This window comes from Gobius niger, assembly GCF_951799975.1.
Source record: "Gobius niger genome assembly, chromosome: 1".
Classification (NCBI taxonomy): domain Eukaryota; kingdom Metazoa; phylum Chordata; class Actinopteri; order Gobiiformes; family Gobiidae; genus Gobius; species Gobius niger.
The window spans coordinates 59917884-59936169 of NC_136852.1; the positions used below are offsets into that span (position 1 = coordinate 59917884).

Consider the following 18286-nt stretch of genomic DNA (forward strand, 5'->3'; position numbering starts at 1 on the left):
TGAAGTGCCACAACGGTCATAATGACGAGGACAGTTCCATATCTGAGTACAGGAGCCGGGGTTCACGCTAAAACATGTATAACACTGCAAACCCATGGCTAAAATGGAAGTAGAATTCAAGCACACAACATAAAAAACTGAACATAAATATTTTGAAATGTTTTAGTAGGCCTACTTACCCCCGGACAGGGTCAGGAATATTATAGCTAGAATTACACACAGCCTCATGTTAAATCGCTTAGGCACAGCTCCAGACATACTACAAAAGACTGAACTGGTGTGACATAAAGTGATCTCTGTGTTTATATAGACTTTTGCTGCTGGCTTTGTGTCCTTCAAGTGGTCAGTGTGCACAGCAGGTGTGTCCAATAGAAATCACTCACATCTCCTTTCATGGGCTTCATTCTCCCTCAATTCATCACAGGTTTCATTTTTTGAAGTAGAGCCTACACAATCTTTTTATTGAAGTGTGATTGCGCAAGAATTCTCTTATGTCGGGAAAAGTGTTCACACCTTACACTGACCTGTTACTCAATGCTGCTATTGCTAGACCTGTTGCTTTTTTTTATTTTTATTATTTGTCTCCAGCATAATCCAGTGCAAATCTGTGACATGTTCAGTTACTAATAGGCTAAGAAACAAAGAACAAGGTTTTAGTCTCGATCCTGACCACCACTGAGCAACAAGAATGTCACAAATAATTCACCACCACCACAAAGTAGAGCTATCGTGAATGGCAGCTATGGCCAAACAGTGGATAAACATCTGTACATATGTTTTTTTTGTTTTATTCTTAATTCCTAATTCCTAATACTGTGATGTGAACTTTTGTCATAATTTACTAAAATGGAGGTTCAGTGCATAGGTTTGCTTATCTGAAGCTTCCAGCTTAATTTTAAATTGAGTGTACACTGTGAAAAGACCCACAGTCTTGGAATGAAAATATCAACCATATTAGTGACACGAAATGAGTTTAAGCGCACGGTACAAGGTTTTCACTTTATTGTGGATAAAACCAGGTATAGGAGCCTGATAACCAGTTTCTGCATCCTGCACCTTAAAATGAAAAGACATGTCATAGCATAAACTTATATATAAAGAATACTATCTACCAGACCAGTTGCAGCAGCAGAGGTTCAGACCTGGGTTGTGACATTATGATCTAATAAAGTTGCATCAATCTGATTAACCCTGGTTTGGCCCTAATAGCAGTCTGTCTGAGGAAAAGGCTTGCAGTCAATCCCAGGTCTGCTCCCGCAGTTTGCTGAAGTAATGGCTCAAGTACACAAGGCTTCTTTGCCCTTATTACTGTAATGAATGATAATAATCTATCTTCATATGTAATGCCTTCCATATATTTCTATTTATATCTCAATAAGTAGCAATTTAAAGACGACTATGAGTTTGGTTTTATTGGTTTCAGACAAAGACCACTATGGCAGGTTACATTGCAGTAAATGCTATTCAGTATCTTAAGACCAACTACAGCAGAGAGCAGTTGGAGTGAGTGTGATCCAAATAATCCCAGATCACTTCCTAAACTGGGAAAGTGGGGCAGGGATCTTGATGTCTTGTCCTCTCTCCAGCCTCTTCTCACATTCAATCAAGTAGTTTACGCCATCAACAACTAACTGTACCAGTTCCACCTGCAAACACAGTTACAATGTCATAATAACATAACCAGCTCAAAAACTGTTCTTTGAGGTTTGTACAAATGAAGAAATAGAGCACAATTCTTTGTTGGTAGTACTTGAGCGTTGTTGACCCTTGAATTGTAGTTACTCTTGCTGATCGCAGACAGATTAGCGATAAGGCGCATTGTGGCTACTTCACAGTAAGGGTCATTTGAGAGCAGAGGAGAGATTAAAAACCAGCAGGGGGCAGAGTTTGTCACAGCCTAGGCCTGTTGACTTGTCTATTCTCTCTGTGCTCTCATGTGCTCTTCTCTGCCGCTTTACGGAACATCGTACCTCAGATCGGCCCAGGCGGTCCAGGTTGGAAATGTCGACAGTGTCTCCAGTGGCCGCTGTGTCCACACCTCCAGTGCCCCGTTTCTGTAGCCTGAGGTTTTCCAAGATCTTCTTGAAACGAGGGTCCTAATCAACCATTTTTATAATTAAATGTATGAACAATAATAAATAATTATAACTTCTTTACCTTGCAGAGCATTGGGAGACGGATGTGTACTCCCGCCCTGAGCCCTGTACCCAGATTAGAGGGGCAGGTGAGAATGTAACCCAGGCGCTCGTTCCACATAAACTCCCAGCCCCGCTCTTGGATCAGATGCTCCACCTGCAGCAAGCACCATGTGACTACAAAGATAACCTACAGAGGAATTGATTATAGGAGAACAAACCTCCTTAAGACCTCTGCAGAAGCGCTCAAACACACTCTTCATGTTCCCTCCTTTCTCCATGGAGATGATCCGAGTGTGGTCCTCCTCATTGATCCAGATCAGAAAGTTCTTTGCATTGTTATGCCTGAAACAAAAACAGCCAAAAGTTAAATGATAATAATATAAATAAGAAAATAAGAAACATTTATATGTCAGCCAATGGGGGAATTGTGTGGTAATCTTGTAACAGTAAAATGCATTAAAAAAGCAGCAAACCATACATACTGATGTGTTTTCAAATAACATTTTCTTATTGATATTAAAACATCTGCTCGACGAGACCAGACTCACCAGATCCCTCGAGCATCAGGCCAGTCTCTGGCCATGCCTGCTGATGTGAGCAGAGGGGACACAGGTTTGTCAAAGAGAAAGTGCTCCTATAATGTGAAGGACATCAAGAAATCATTCAGTATATCACTCGGCCCAACCAGTTATAGTCAGACACCATCACTGATGAACATACATCAATGAGCTGCTGCTGCTCTCGCTCAGTCATTTCTCCAAGGCTGTAGTAACGTCCTGCAAGGTCTCCCTTCAGACCAGACAGTGCGTTCACCGTCACACGCTCCACTTCGCGGCGCTCTGAGCGGCTGCAGGCCGGGGGCAGGCTCAGGCCGCGAATGCTGCGGCCAGTGCGCACACGGGACGACAGCACATAGCGTTCATCAAACATGCCTGAGGTCAGCTGTAGAGAGGAATAGTCTGTGAACCTGTGTCCTGCAAATGTAATGAACTCAAAACTCTGTATCAAACCTTGCTTGCATCCAGGTCAGTGGGGTGTTTCATAGTCCGAGGGTCATAGCCATTGTGTCTGTCTTTAATGACCGGGTCAAAGAGCTCTGCAAATACCTGTATAAAGTAATAAAAACATACATTTTAACTAAATAAGAATCAATGGCTTGTATTACAGTGTAGGATGATGCAGGTACAAGGCATCACCACTCTTGCCCAATACCCTTGACAGAAAGCTGTATCACCTCTGAGCCTTATCGGTGCTTCTGCACACGGATAAGACTTTGTCCTTATTCAGACAAATAAAAATCATTTTGTGAGAATGAAAGATTCCTTGAATCCTAGAATTCCATCTCATAAAGCTCCCTACAGTGTAAACTCTACCTCATAGCTCTCCTCATCTCCCGCCACCATGCCCACAGTCTTGATAAAGGGGTGTCCTGGGTTGTCCACTCCGGTCTGGATACATTGGTCCAGAGTCCAGTTGTTTGGGGTCACCATGTCCCTCAGATGGGCGTACATTTTGGGTGTCAGGGCTGATGCCATACAATTGTTGTGCTTCCTCAGGTCCGGAAAATCAGCGCTGCACATCAACAATAGGTGCTTAAATATTCATCTTCCTATGACTACAGTGGTGCTACACCGTGAGTCTATACTGGGACACACCTGGGCGGGTAGAGCCTCCTTCTCTCAGCAGCAGCTGCAGAACTGCTTTCAGTGAACATGTACCCAGACGCCAGAGCTCCAGCTCCCACACTGGCCAACATTAACGCAGTGTTTCGGCCTGACATCACGCGAGTGAATGGGTTTGCCATGGTTACAGTGGGATGAGTATTTCCTGTGGAAAAAAGGGAAGGTGAGCTATCTTCTGCTGTAATCCAGCAGGAGTGTGATGGAAAGGTAATTAGCATAAGTGGTTCAGTTGGCAAGAGCGTTCGTTCATGGATCCAAAGGTCAATGGATGAAATCCCTTTGCTTAGGTATGAATGCGGTGTGTGAGTGGATGACTGGTCGTGGTCAGAGGGATAGTGGGCAGCCTCACCATCCTCAGTCTACCCTAAGATAGCTGTTGCTACAATAGCAGCTTACCACCTCCAAGTATAGTGTGAAAGAATAATTGACTTTAGAGAAACTTGTCAACTCAACCTCAAGCTCAAACTCAAGTGCAATACAGAGTAATATTCACGTAATAGCTGAAAATGTCAAGCAACTCCTTACAGCACTAAAAAACAAATGTATTCACTTGGATGAAACAGATTTTCATTTTATTTTAAATAATAACAACACTAATTGTAAAGCTGTATCAATCAGGAGCACATATGGAAAGAGATTATTACTAAAACAGTCTGCCTTCTTATTGGTCACCTGTCCATTGGGTGACTTAAAGAGTTGTCTTACTATCATACCCTGAGTTCAAGTGGCTTTGTAAATATTACTTGACTATGGCAGAAGTAGCTTGTGTTTTAGCTCGTGGTCGAGCTATATAATATTGGCCAGACTTTGTAGTTAGACCTGCCATAAAGTCCATGCACATGCTGCACTTGAGTTTGGTTTTCACTGCACTTGATGTTCTCTTCGGTCACTTCGAAAGACAAATGTCATTATCTAAGTTGCTTTGGAAGTTTTCCTTTTCTTAGGGTGAGATGAAAGTGAAAACGGTATCAGAAATGCAGGCAGAAGTGTAAGTAAAGCTATATCACTCACCTGTTTGAAGCCGTCCACAGAAAGCGCACGGAGACCGCAGCAGACTCAGAGGAAGTGTCCACAGACGTGGATTAGTCTCTCACACGGTCAATTATTCTAAATCCTCTTAATGCCAATCAGCATGTCTGTATTCCCCTTAAGCTACACCCATACCAAATATACTGTGTAGGTGCTATATCCGTCCAACTAAACGTGCTATAGTTAATTCAGGCAGTTCATGGGTCGAGACAGAAGCAGCAGGGTGCCTGGATAGGCCTAGTGTGCCACTATACAGCAATGAGCTCATAATAAAACATGCAGTAAGATACATATCAAGTTTAGTAATTACAGTACATTACTTTTTATTAACCTATTATTATTTTAATATACGTGCTATATGTTTCCTTTGCTGATATGTGTTAGGCCCATTTGTCTCTGAAGGCAGCCTTAACATGTCTACTATTGTACATTTGACATCCATCTGCTGTTTTCGTGTTCCACTCAGAGTCGTCATCAGCCCCTAGTGCGAAACAAAATGTGTCCATCGGCCCACAAGCAGCAGTGGCACCGAGCCCTCACAGCGCCGTCATCACCTCCAAACTGCCCCCTCTCGCACTCACTATCTGCCCCTCATGCTCAAGCCGCCTCTTCACAGCATATGGGGCCTAATAGAATATGCATTGTTGTTATCATGCATTGCAATCAATAGCCTATAATGAAGACCATAGACTCCAAAGCTGATCAGCTACCAGCAGGGGGCGCGCTAGACTAGATGTTGTGTCACAGCATTCTCTGTACTACAAAGCACACACACATATTTCACGGAAAAAATAACAGTTCCCCACAAAGGCATAAGGCATGTTGAGTTTATTTCCCCTGCTCCAAAATAAAAATGTAATCACTTAAATAAACAAATAAATAACGCACATTCAACAGATGTTATACAGTACAAACAAAGCATTTTGTAAACGTAACAGACATGATGTTGAGTACACACTGTGAAAGCAACAATTCACATTATTCTCCTCTAAGCCTGGGTACATGGTTTGATTTAGAACAGTACTCTGAGGAAATCATGCTAAAGCTTCAGGCATTTAATAGGGGATGAAAGCTACAGAGGCGAGGAAAGAATAGAGCAGAGTCCAGGCACACATGCACAACATGCCACAGGTGTGTGCATGCAGGACAAGTAAAATCTATCAAATATTTCAAATGCTACATATTTCTCAATGTTCAAAACAGCTTTTTTTATTTTAAGATTGTTATTCAACAAGTGTCTTGCCATAAAAGTAACTGGGATGCAAAATTCAACCTAAACACAAAAAGATAAAAGCAATCAATATAGGCAGTGCAACATTTTCACCACTTACAAAAGGAGCATAATAATAACAGTAATCTTCACTTTAGCAAAGCTACATGTGAAGAAGTGAAGGACTGGTCCAAATTAAGCCTAGTCCTCTTCACTGATCACACTGTGCCGCACGAAAACTACACAATGAACTGACTAAACACCAGAGGAATATTGGTTGCTGTGTTTCACTGAATAGACACTAACATGCTACTGGTACCTATGGCCTGTTTAACTGTGTCATTAACGAAAGGCTTCTACCGAAATTACAACTAAGAGCGTACAATTTAGATGGGGTAGTGGATTCTAAAGGTGTGTTGCAAAGTAAAATGTTTATACTGCACAATTTGAAGGCACAAAAATGTATTATATTAAACATCATTCACATGGACATTACTTTTTTTTTTTTAACTGAGCATTCTTAGGTAAAAACAAATCAGACTGTTTCACTTTTTTTCTTATTATCTGTTTGAATGTCACAGAAGCATATCCAACATCAAGGGTGCAGTAGAGGCATAGACCTTTCTGAGTGTGAGGCGTGTAAACTCAGGGTCAGGATGAAGGCCATTTCCACGGTAATATCTTGAGCTCAAATCATGCGAGTTCATCTAAGAGCATCATGAAAACAAGCGTGTTGGGACTCTGAGGTCGTGAAACAGAAAAGCACAGGCAGCAGAACACAGACTACAGACACTATCCAAAACTGCTCTGGCACGCAATCTGTATACGCTACATCTCTGAAAAATCCATAGTGTTGATCAATTCACACCCTGCGCTCAGCCTCTCCAGCTCTCTCTGACAGGCCTTTTCCACCAATCACACGCTGCGCCTGAGAATGATGAGAGCACAGCAGCATGTCATTAGCTCCAAACCATTTACCAGTGCAATAGCATCAGTCACTTTTCCCTTCTCAAAGTGTCATGGCTCTGAAACTCCTTACTCAGCCCAGATCTCAAAAACACCAGTCTCTCATAATGTCCCGTGCACAAAGCCGTCATTACTTTTCATTGCTCTTTCGTCTGCACCGATGAGATGATATGGGCGTGTTGCCGTAGGGTCTTTGTTCGGTCGGCGCTCAACTGGCCAATAACAGCCCCCCCCTCGGTCAAGCTGGAAGCCTGGGCTCGATCTTCAGAGAGAGGTCATACAGCGTGTCTTCATCCATGATCAAAGTCTTATCCAGCAGGTACTGGGTTACCTGCAGAGAAACAAAGAGTCGTATCCTCCGCTTCAGCCTGCTGTATGAATATTGTATGCTGTTTCTGATTTTCAAAGCACTCTTAGAATATTATTAGAATATTAGAACCAAATAATCCTGTTATTTATTCTACTTAATGTAAACAGGTACCTTGACCTGGTGCTCTATTCTGTAAGGAGTCTGCTGAAACTGTCGAATCTCTCTTATGATGTGGGAGATCTGGGGAGAGGAAGCGGATAGTTCTAAGTTATGTTATATATGACAGCATTTTTTTTTTTGCCGTTCAAGTTTGTTTGCATACCATTCTCATCTTGGAGAAGTTGACAAGCCCCTCTTCAGTGAAGTTGGGTGTCCCCTCTTCAATAAAGGCCAGGTCTGTCAAATACATTCCCAGATATGGCACACAGGGAGGGTTGCAGCTGAGAAGACACGGCCAGTATCAGTACAGACACAGTATTGCATTTGGTCAGACTTGACGAGCTAACATTCATTCCGGTGTACCATCAAAACACACTACTTGTCCATTGGCACTGCTTCTCGTTGCTGTGCATGTGCAGAACTATCAAGTCATTTTACATTCAGCCATCGAGTTCCGCTTTTTCGACATATAACATAATTTCATACATTTAACTGTCGAGCTAGGCTGTCTATTCTACATGTAATTAGTAAATGACGTAGCTGCTAAAACAATTTACCTTTAAATATCTGTCTGTTGATGATATAGACTAGAAGCAGGAGCGTTTAATTGTAATAAAAGTTGCACACGAAAGAGTCTTCTGCTCTTTAGTTTACGTAATATTATGCAAGACAAGTTAAAAGGACTATACAGAGTTTAAAAATGTTAAAATTAAATATTTTCCTCCCTCTACATGTTTCAACAATGTCCTAAGGTGTAGAATGAGCCCAGACCTGTTCACCACAACTGCCTCTAAAACCCTGCACTGTCACTCAAAAAGGTGTTAATTCGTGCTGTCATGCACAAGCTTAATATAGACGCTTATATAGACGCTTAATATAGACACGCTAACTTGCATCTAGTCCCGTTAACAAGCTGTTAATAGCTTGTTTATAACGAGAAACAAAGACATGTGCACATGCGCATTGATACTGTAGTGCAGCTCGACGTTACAACGGCAATAATATGCTTTACTTTTTCAGCGTTTCCCTCAGGTTTTTGAAGCGGCCCTCGGATGACACCGTCTTCTGCAGTTTGTCCATTAGTGCTTTAGTCTAAGAGAACACAGGAAAATATACACTTTTAATCTACTGTGGTTATGGATTTACAAAACATGCTATTGTGTGATTAGATGCTTTGATTGTAACTCAATCAAATCTATTCTGTCAAATATGCCTTTTTAATTTATTGTTTCTTCCAAGGCTTGCCAAAGCTGGAATAGTCACTCTGTGTGGGTTGGAGAATATGCCACTGTTTCTACTTTAAAGGAACAGGCCACCCTTTTTACCTACTGAGATATGTTCTTACCTGAGCTTAGACGAGTTGATACATACCTGTCTGGTCTTTGTGTGCACAACGACCAAAGAAGTTATTAGCATTTGGCCCATCATATTCCTATAACAGGGGTGAAGTTGGAAGCTAACACGCTCTTCCACGGGCATGCACAAAGACCAGACAGTTACGCATCAACTCATCTAAGCTCAGGTAAGAACATATGTCAGAATGGAAAAACAGTGGCCAGTTCCTTTAAAAACAACTTCAAAATGGTTGATAGCCAATGAATTATGTATTGATGTATAAAGTGTGTCAATGCTAGTTTTAATTAAGACCATGACCAATGAAATGTCAGCATTCTGGTGATCATTTGCTGTGCCTTTTATGATTCTTATTGATGTATTTAATGTTTTTATTACTTACACTGAGGACTGCGGATGGAAATTAACTTTAAAATAAATCCAGTTTATTTACACTGAAATCTGTGTTTTGCTATGTTCATGCATATTTTAGTACTCCCGCATATTTAGTCTTCTTCACAAGAGCTCAAAATGCTAACCCCCGCCTGCTGATGTCAGGACGTGGTGGCTTTGTGCTTTTGAAGTCGAGACTGCTGCAACAAACTCATTCAGATTGCTCCAGTGTTTCAATTGTTTCTCAATATGAAGCATATCGATCGAGCTGGCAGATGTGTTTTAACCTGATTTAAACTGCTACACTCGAGAACTTGAGCAGATTTCCATGACTTGCCTCGACATTTATATGAAGCATACAGTACCTGCTTACTGACTTTGGCCCAGGTTTTCTTCAGGCGGTAAATGGCACTGCGGTTAAGTGCAGAGGTGATCTCCAGAACCCCGTTGTAGTTGTTGAGACAGCGGCAAATGTCGGCCACAGCCACCCACTTCTCTATGGAGCTGGCCCGGGAGCCGACGTCAGTGTGGGTCATGATCTGAGAAGCCACCAGGTTGCTCATCTATACATGCAGAAAACAACAAAGGGCTCACAGAAAAGGTAAAGTAAGAAAGCGTAAGAGAAAATGCGGTCCACATGCTCACATCATTAAAGTGTTTGCTAGTCTTCATGATGTAAGGCGTGCGCTCAGTCTTATCGACTTTCATCCAGCCCTGGCCCAGGAACTCTCTGTAGATGAGAAAGAGAACCATGTTAAACATTGATAACATTTGCAGGGTCTGATGTTCTCAATGTGGCCTCTCAAATGCTAATGCTCCAAGACGTGGTGAAAATAAACATAATGAATCTTGTCCTTTACAAATGAACTTGACTAAATTGACTTGGGGTTTGCAAATGTCACAATTCCAACAGCTCATAGAAAATATATGTATATACTGTCTTAGAAATTTCCAACTCAAAGAAGATGTGCTGCCTATAGAAGAAAAATGAGGAGACTGACTCATAGGGGATGCTTCTGAAGACAATATGGTCCAACAGAGTGATCTGCTCAGCTAGCTCCATTGCTGACAGAGACTCGAAGCACTCAACCTTTGGACAGTCCGCCTAGACACACAAAGGCAGAGAGTATATACTAACAACCAAGCATGGCATGAATCACTTAGAGGCAGCTCAAACCGCGGCTCAGGCCTGTTTAGCAAGAGGGTTATAAATATCTAATTTAAGACACTATGATAAATGGTTTGTGACAACTGACCATCGCTGTGGGGTCAGGAGACTGCGACAATTTGGACACAGAGAATATTTTCTCTTGTATGTTTTTTTAGATTTTTGTGTCAGTATCAAAAGCATCACAGCAGATTATTACAGGTTAAAGTATGATGTTATGTCATCAGAGCAACTGTTGTTTTAAAGGCCGGATAAACAAACAAAACTCCTAATGCTCAGCCAGCGCGGGCAATGCTTTTTACAACGTGTAATTGAGAAAAACAAACACATTTTTTTTAACCCTCATGTTTGGGAAACATGCTAGTGATGTCCCACTCCCAGCAGAGTTATGAGTCAGGTCTGAGACCAGAGTAAAGATGTATATTTGCTATGGTATTTTTTGCCAAGAAAAAGACCCATAACAATGTACACAGTATGGCTTTACAATACTTATGTTCCATTTATATCATTAACTAACTATTGGTTGAGTTTTATTTTGCATGCACAAAGGGAAAGACTCTCACCATCTGTAAAATGTCCTCAATCTTTAGCTGCACCTCCTCCATCTCGTCCTGAGAAAGGCCACTGAAAGAGCAGTATAGAATTAAGTCTTTTAATCTTTGTGTCGAAATGTATTTCTTATTGCTATTGTGTGCACTGTACCTCAGAATGTTAGCAGTGGCTTTCCTCTCCTGAGGCAGCAGGTCTGGGTCTCGAAGAACCTCTTCCAAGAGGCAAACCACAGACATCTTCAACTCTGCGTTCATCTCAAAGTCCTAACACAAAATAGACCCCAATATTAACACAGGGTCCACACCAATAAATGGTGGCCCAAAAGTAGGCTCAGTTATATATTATATTATATGGTGAAATGTCAACATGCATGTGCTCCAGTTTCTCCTACCACTAAAAACATGAATGCGCATGTGTTTGAGAGTGGGGGACAATGGACGGAAACAGTGTGGTGTGTTTACATTCACAGTTCCATTTTCTATGCACAGCCAGGGGCCAGAGGGTGTCTAGTTTGGGAACCTCAGGATCTCATCTCTGCTGTTTGCAGATGATATGTTGGCATCATCAAATCAAGGCCTACAGCGTGCGCTGGGACACTTTACAGCCGGCTTAGAATGGACAACACCTCCAAATCCGAGGCCACCTCCTGGTCGGTGGAGAGTGAGGAGAGTGAGGAATGCATGATGGCTGACTGCACCCTTAGAGATATGGTGAGAAGATCAGTCACATGGGAGGAGCTTGGAGTAGGGCTGTAACTCCTTCATGTCGAGAGGGCTAAGCTGAGGTGGCTTGAGCATCTGTTTAGGATGCATCCTGGTCACCACCATCAGGAGATGCATGTCCCATTGGGAAAAGGCCCCCAGGAAGACCCAGGACCTGCTGGAGGGACCATGTCTCTGGCCTGGGGCGACCTCGGGACGTCCCCCAGAACAGCTAAAGGAGCTGTGTGTCATTAGGGAAGTTTGGGCATCTCTGCTCAGACTTCTGCCTCTGCAACCCGGCTCAGGATGAAGCAGAAGAAAATGGATGGATGTTAATCATTTGTAAGCACATGTATGTGTTGCCGTAGTAACACTGACTTCACACCGACCTTGTGTCTGGGTTTCAATGGGCTAATTCAACATATTTTTTTCCTAAATATTTTTATAGTAAGATGGTTGAATATAGACATTTCAATTGGGAAAACATAAATAAAAGAAATTAATAAAATTATCATGAGAAGAAAGAGTTTATATGAGTTATTGAGAAAAACGGACAATCTCAATTTATTTTTATTATAGAGCTGTGTGTGTCTAGCCTGGCTAATGCCAGACTAAAATCACAAGTGATATTTGGTCTGGGGACCACCAATTCATTTTCTCGTAGGAGAGGTGTGGTTTACAATCGTCCATAGCTGTTTATTGGGCGCAACGAATGTCTATCATGCATCTGCACGTAGCCACAGCCAATCGCATCATCGTATCTGATGACGTATGATGTACCCGCTGTAAACTTTCGAGCTAAACTATTTAGAACACGGCCTAAAACTTGATCAAAAAATAGCGTCGCGTCTGCTGCTGTCATGTTTGATCCATAAATAAACTTTTTTTTAAAAATCCGTAAATAAACTACAAGCTTCCGTATATCGAATAGCTCGTCATCATCTTGCCGTCCCTCCTCGTTCTGTGATTGGTTTCCAAATCCATGCGAAAATTTCGGCCATGGTCCCCAGCCTGCTGTGCGGTTCGAAATGATTCGAGCGCACACAGCAGTCTAGCGTTAGCCAGGTTAATGTGTGTCCAGAATGCTTTACAAATGTTTCAGAAATGATGGATTAGTATGTAGTTATTATAGTGTCACTGAATCCAGTTCAGTGGTTCAAATCAATAATAAAAAAAACTGTCCATTACATATTGTACCATAAATCTAATGAGCCCACTGGCTCCTGAATTTGCATAGAGCCGCTTAGATAAAATCACTTGCTTTTACATTAAGTCTTTTTTCTGCTCCCTTTGCACTCCTTTCAAAGGTTGGTTTAACAAGCTCTTTGTTCCTCAAGTGAGTGGGTGCACGTATTTGCGCCATGGCCTTTTTGAGTGTTAATAGGCCAATTAAAGTGGACCTGTCAACACAGTGTTTTGAAAAATTGAAGAAAGCGCATAAATCTGATCAATACAGTTGGACTATAGTAGCAGCGCCCCTGGACAGAAGTCAGGCAATTATCTCCTTGTTCAATTCATTAAAGGCAACACTGGCCGTTTAGTACAGCTGGGAGGTAGCTGTACTCTTTGGCACTGGGCAGTAATTGTGTGTGTGTGCGCAATCAGGAATCTAGAGCGGCAGAGCAAGAAGAAAGGCTTTCTAATGAGACCACAGCCCTCCTCTCTCTCTGTCTCTCTCTCTCAGATATATGGTACAGTGCATACAGTAGAGGGAGAAGGCTGGACACCGACCTGTGAGTGCTTGGAAACCCAGTGGCGCAGCACATTGAGGACTCTGTTAGTCGCAGCTCGGCGGATGATGAACTCTTTATCACACGTCCTTTCAGAGTTTGTAAATACTGTAAGGAATATGAATGGGGGAAAAAAGTGATAAGTGACTTTCTGATGGTACAAATGTAAAGTGCAGTTCAACAAATAACACAATGTTTTTATTTAATTGTGGCTGACCTGGTGGAGTCCCATGTCCCGCGGCAGCTGTGGCAATAGCAAAGGCCGATGCTGGAGACACTGAGTGGCGGGAGTTTTCTGCTGACTGGACTGTAAAACCATTAAAAAAAAACATTATCAGCAACTGCACAAATTGATACCCATAATAAGGCCAACTTAAAAGAACTATATCAGAGCAGAAACTAACGATAATAACTGTGCATAGCTGGAGGTCTTCCCAATCGTAGCTACACTGCATAAATGACATTCTAATTATCACTTACAATTCAGCACCAAAATAGACCCAATTAGTCACACCATGAACTGCACTAGACCAGTGTTGCACCACCAACACATTTACAGCTCATTCTTTGAGGCTTGTATCATAAAAGGATCTCTGGTGACTGCTAGTCCATTTCTTAAACTCGCTTGGTCAGCGGGAACTGTGTTGTAATGGGGAGCAAGATTGTTATGAGAAAAAATCGATGTGTAGAAAAGTCCGACTAGAAACTGTGGAGATGGAATCAGAATCAGAATCGAACCATGGCATCACATCTTTGTGACTACAACTAGTATTTTAGTTGGAGCTAAGACTTCTGCATAACATGTGTAAACGCTTGTAGAGCCGTGTTGTCTCTGGTTCTGTTGATTCATGTAATAGAACAATCACAAAATGTTGCAATCCTGATGAAAACAATAATGAAAAAGTTCACTCCCTGGTTACTTAAATTGCTATTTTTATGTGAGCTGATATTCTAGTGGTTAGGGCTGCTGCACATGTGGAAGAACATGGTTATGTCCATAGCGTCATGGGTTTAGGTCCAGGCTTCGACTGTTTGCAAGATGTCTCTACCTGCTCTTTGTCCCCTTTCACCCTGCGCTGTCTATTTTTTATTAAGGTTTTCTACGTTGTTACTATGTGCTGGTCCAGAAAATCACAGTGCACCCCTGACTCAGATAATACTGCTCTGTGTGTAATCTTACCTCCTGGCTGGCGGTAGCGGAGGTGGCGAGGCGTGGAAGGGGAGCGGCATGGAGACATGTCTCCTGCTTCACTGCTCTGCGGGGACTCAGGGAGGATTTTCTCCAGTGACACAGACTCCAGCACCGCTATAGCACAGATCAAGGACAAGAGTAATGATTATGCTATTGCATGCTTCACTGAAGCCATCCTATATCTGCACTACAGCACACAGGCAAACATCTTTATTCACTCAATTTAAAGAACGTTTTTTCAAAATCTAAATATTGGAGAAAAAAAGAGTGAACTTTGCTAAAGGGTATTCTCAAATCACTGTAGCTATTAGAAGAATACAGTGATCATACATGGACTCCAAATGCTATTCTTGAATCAAACCTAAAATTTTATGGCACTTGAGAGTGCCCCAAATGCAACACTTGCTTATGACCCAAATTAAATCAAAGTTTCTTGTCTGCCCGTATGCACAAATACAATAATAAACACTTTTTTGCAGTAAGACATGTACAATGGCTGGTAGAATAAAGAGCAGGAGGATGTAGAGGAGGTTAGGTGCAAATACGTAGCTCTAATGGCTCTGTTTTACTGACTGCTACTGAAGCGCACACACCGCTGTTCTGTGTGTTGGTACAAGTAATGAAGGTCTAACACTGGCCTGTCCTCGATGTGCAGCTTGAGATGGACAGTGTAGAAAGGCGGCATAACTGTGTGATCTGAACAGGACCTCATCATAGTGGACTGAGAGCAGCAGCACAGAGAGATAATGATGTCCTCTGAGGCTGTTTGCTGGGAATACTGTTAATGTACTGGGTTAACAAATCGACTACGATTGCAAAGTGCTATGGGGGAATTAAAAATGCATTGCTTTTGCACTTTAGGTTGAAAAGGGGTTTATGGATTTTTTATGTATGGCATATGACTTAACCCTTTCTCTCTGTTACACGAAAATACGTACAACAAAATATTTGTATGCATTTTGTCACATCAAACAGCATCATAATACCATAACGTGGGTAAATACTTTTCTTTTTACAAGGAAATCTGCAAGCTTACTTCTACGGATGCTGCGACGCAGTTTGCCACCAAAGGGGTCGACCCTGGGCACTTCATCACCCTCTGCACTGGGGCTAGTGCTCTGGTCTGGAGAGGATGGTGAGGGAGGGGCTTGGTCATGGGGCAGCCTGCCGTTGCTATGGGGAGGGGAAGTGGAGGTGGATGGAGGGGGAGAGACAGCACTAAGAGTGGGCGTCTGGGGCGTGGGCGTCTGAGGAGTGCAGGCGGAAGTGGGACTGCTGGCTGCGGACTGTGAACTGTTGTAGTTTACAGCTGAGTTGGACAAAGGGCTGGTCAGGTCTAGGCCTCCCACCTTCGGTGTGATCGGAGAGTGGAGAGACAGCTTACGCATTCGCACAGGGGATGAGGTATGGGACGAAATGGACAGAGGAGGCGGGGAGGAGAACTTGCGGCAAAGACGAGGCGATTTATCATTGACGTGGTCCCCACCTCTGTTGTTTTGACTGGTGGCAAAGAACAACTCCAAAGACCTGAAAAGGGAAATAATGACGACCTTTAAATACTGTTGCCATTTTGTGCATGAAGGAAGTTGTTAGTTAGTGACACTTTCTATACCATACCTGTAATTAGATAATCATTAAGTTTCTGTGTCACATGAAAAAACATGTGATAATATTACTTAGTAAACATTCATGCTTTTCCTCCAACTTTTAGTGCAGGGGCGTCCACACTTTTCTTTGCTGAGGGCCACATACAGAAAAATATACAAACAACTGGACCACACTCAGTAGAGGTCAGATATATAACTTCACCTCTATTGTATTAAAGTTAGCAAATTCAATAAAATGTAAATGTATGCTTTTTAATTGAATAAAAAAAAAAACAGCATTCATCACAGCTTTCTATTAATGGATTTTCATGTATTTTATATTCAATAAAAGCAAAAAATGAATAAAAAAAAAAAAAGTTCTTTGAATTTGTTGCGGGCCAATAAAAAGTAGGCCACCGGCCGCAGTTGGTCCGCGGGCTGTAGTTTGGACACCCCTGCTTTAGTGCAACAAAATCTCTAATGTTTCCACTTTATGTGTATACATGCAGTAGTCATACAAAAGCAGAGAAATATTTAATGTTTGATACAATCATACAATAATTAAATAAAGTGGGAAAGAGACTTTGCGGAAAGAAACATTGAGGGCCCAGAGAAATATCAATATGCATGTCACACAGGAAAAAATGGATGGGAACATAAAGAGCATTGATTGTGTGATGACCAGCCGAGAAAGTATCAATGTAGCCATAAGTTCCTGGATAAAGACTTCTAATCTTTCTACCGCCGAGAGAGCTAACATTGTAACTATTCTACAGTGCACAATATGAATTCATGCATCAGGGACAGGAAAGAGAGCAAAGAGAGAGAGTGTTACTTAGACTGGTCGATGGTTATCTTCTTGATCCGGGTGCTGTAGTCGGGACAGATGGATGAGATGGACAGACGGTCAAATGAGTGATACTGCGTTCTGTAGCTGCGGGAACATGAGGATGAACCATATAAACACGGTGCATGAGACACTCAGAGACTATTGACATGAACACACACACTGTGATTAACATGTGAAATGAAGAAAACAGATAACAGTGTTTATGTCTGAGGGTGACACAGGCTGGAAAAAATAATCACTTAGCATTGGGATCGTAATGCACTCCTTATGAACGACTGGATAAACAGAACAGAAGTTGAAGCGCGAGCTGCCAACTTCAAGGCTTGAGTGCATGCATCAGGCATTTAAGTTGTAGTGGTTTCTAACAATAAATGGCTCTGCACCACTTTTAAACCAGGGTTGGACAGAATGAGTGGCCTGACTCCTCTGATTGCAGAACATCTATTTTGTGCATACTGTCCATATTGTTCAGATTTATATTCAGTACATCTCGATGACTAGTCTAAATGTAAACACTAAACTTTGTACTGAGGTTTGTGTCTTCTCACTGCTGACTTTATGAAGGATTGTGATGATGAGTATGATCCTGCTGAAAGAAAGTTTAAGAATCATGTTCCCTTTGCCTGTTAGAGGAGTGTAAAGTAATGACCTGATGGGAATAGAGGAGAAGGGCTTCTTGTAGATATCCGCCAGCTTGTCCATGACCACAGCAGCAGTGGTGAAGATTCTGTACGTGTGCAGGAAGGTGTTGAGGAAGTCGATGGACAGGAAGCGCAGGTCTGTGAGCCTCTCGAGGAGGCGCTCCACACTGGCGTATCGGATCTGCGGGACCTTGCAGGAGTTGAGCGTCTTACTGAAGCAAATGTCAACATCATCTTTATGGAGACGGACATCGGATCTAATAAATCATGTACACACATACAGACACAAGCAAGCATGGGTGACTGTCGGGCAGGAAAGTATAAGAACATATCAGAGCAAAAGAGTATTTAAAAGAGCAAAACAAGTGATTCAATTTCTGAAAAATAATAAGTGCAAAAATATATACAAAATTACAGTAAATTCACTAATAAAAAAAGGTTGAACAATGTGAACTTAACGTGCTTGGCATGAATACACACAAACTTACTTGATCATATGAGGCACAGTAACTTTGGAATTCTCTTCAAACACACTTGTCATCAAGCCATTACAACGAATGTTATCAATGCACTGCAAGACAATAAGGGAAAACATTATCCCAGTGTTAATTGAAGCTGCAGAGTTTACTTAACAGTGACTAATAATT

The 18286-nt window shown here is 42.0% G+C and overlaps 2 protein-coding genes across 3 annotated transcripts in view; both read right to left on the minus strand.

The window, feature by feature from the left end:
• Nucleotides 1-1033: 1033 nt before the first annotated feature.
• On the minus strand, nucleotides 1034-4236 carry LOC306967405 (creatine kinase U-type, mitochondrial-like). Of its 2 annotated transcripts, XM_079562419.1 has the most exons (9): nucleotides 3794-4236; nucleotides 3512-3710; nucleotides 3149-3244; nucleotides 2859-3080; nucleotides 2687-2772; nucleotides 2357-2480; nucleotides 2158-2292; nucleotides 1971-2096; nucleotides 1034-1646 (listed from the first exon to the last, which is right to left on the minus strand). In XM_079562419.1, the coding sequence occupies exons 1-9, from the start codon at nucleotides 4036-4038 to the stop codon at nucleotides 1530-1532; spliced, it is 1350 nt and encodes a 449-aa protein (XP_079418545.1). In that variant the 5' UTR covers nucleotides 4039-4236; the 3' UTR covers nucleotides 1034-1529. The 2 variants fall into 2 exon arrangements, with proteins under 2 accessions (XP_079418545.1, XP_079418544.1); XM_079562418.1 differs by lacking the exon at nucleotides 1034-1646 and having other exon boundaries at nucleotides 1686-2096.
• Nucleotides 4237-5686: 1450 nt separating this feature from the next.
• LOC306967325 (ras-specific guanine nucleotide-releasing factor 2) overlaps nucleotides 5687-18286 on the minus strand; it is a 39788-nt gene continuing 27188 nt past the window's right edge. Inside the window, exons 14-28 of the mRNA XM_079562308.1 lie at nucleotides 18128-18210; nucleotides 17648-17896; nucleotides 15599-16089; nucleotides 14551-14676; nucleotides 13588-13677; nucleotides 13372-13478; nucleotides 11090-11202; nucleotides 10951-11011; nucleotides 10221-10324; nucleotides 9865-9949; nucleotides 9585-9782; nucleotides 8507-8586; nucleotides 7658-7775; nucleotides 7507-7575; nucleotides 5687-7356 (exon numbers count right to left, since the gene is read on the minus strand). Coding sequence (XP_079418434.1) covers nucleotides 7264-7356; nucleotides 7507-7575; nucleotides 7658-7775; nucleotides 8507-8586; nucleotides 9585-9782; nucleotides 9865-9949; nucleotides 10221-10324; nucleotides 10951-11011; nucleotides 11090-11202; nucleotides 13372-13478; nucleotides 13588-13677; nucleotides 14551-14676; nucleotides 15599-16089; nucleotides 17648-17896; nucleotides 18128-18210 — 2067 coding nt within the window. The 3' untranslated portion in view covers nucleotides 5687-7263. The remainder of the gene's footprint in view (nucleotides 7357-7506; nucleotides 7576-7657; nucleotides 7776-8506; nucleotides 8587-9584; nucleotides 9783-9864; nucleotides 9950-10220; nucleotides 10325-10950; nucleotides 11012-11089; nucleotides 11203-13371; nucleotides 13479-13587; nucleotides 13678-14550; nucleotides 14677-15598; nucleotides 16090-17647; nucleotides 17897-18127; nucleotides 18211-18286) is intronic.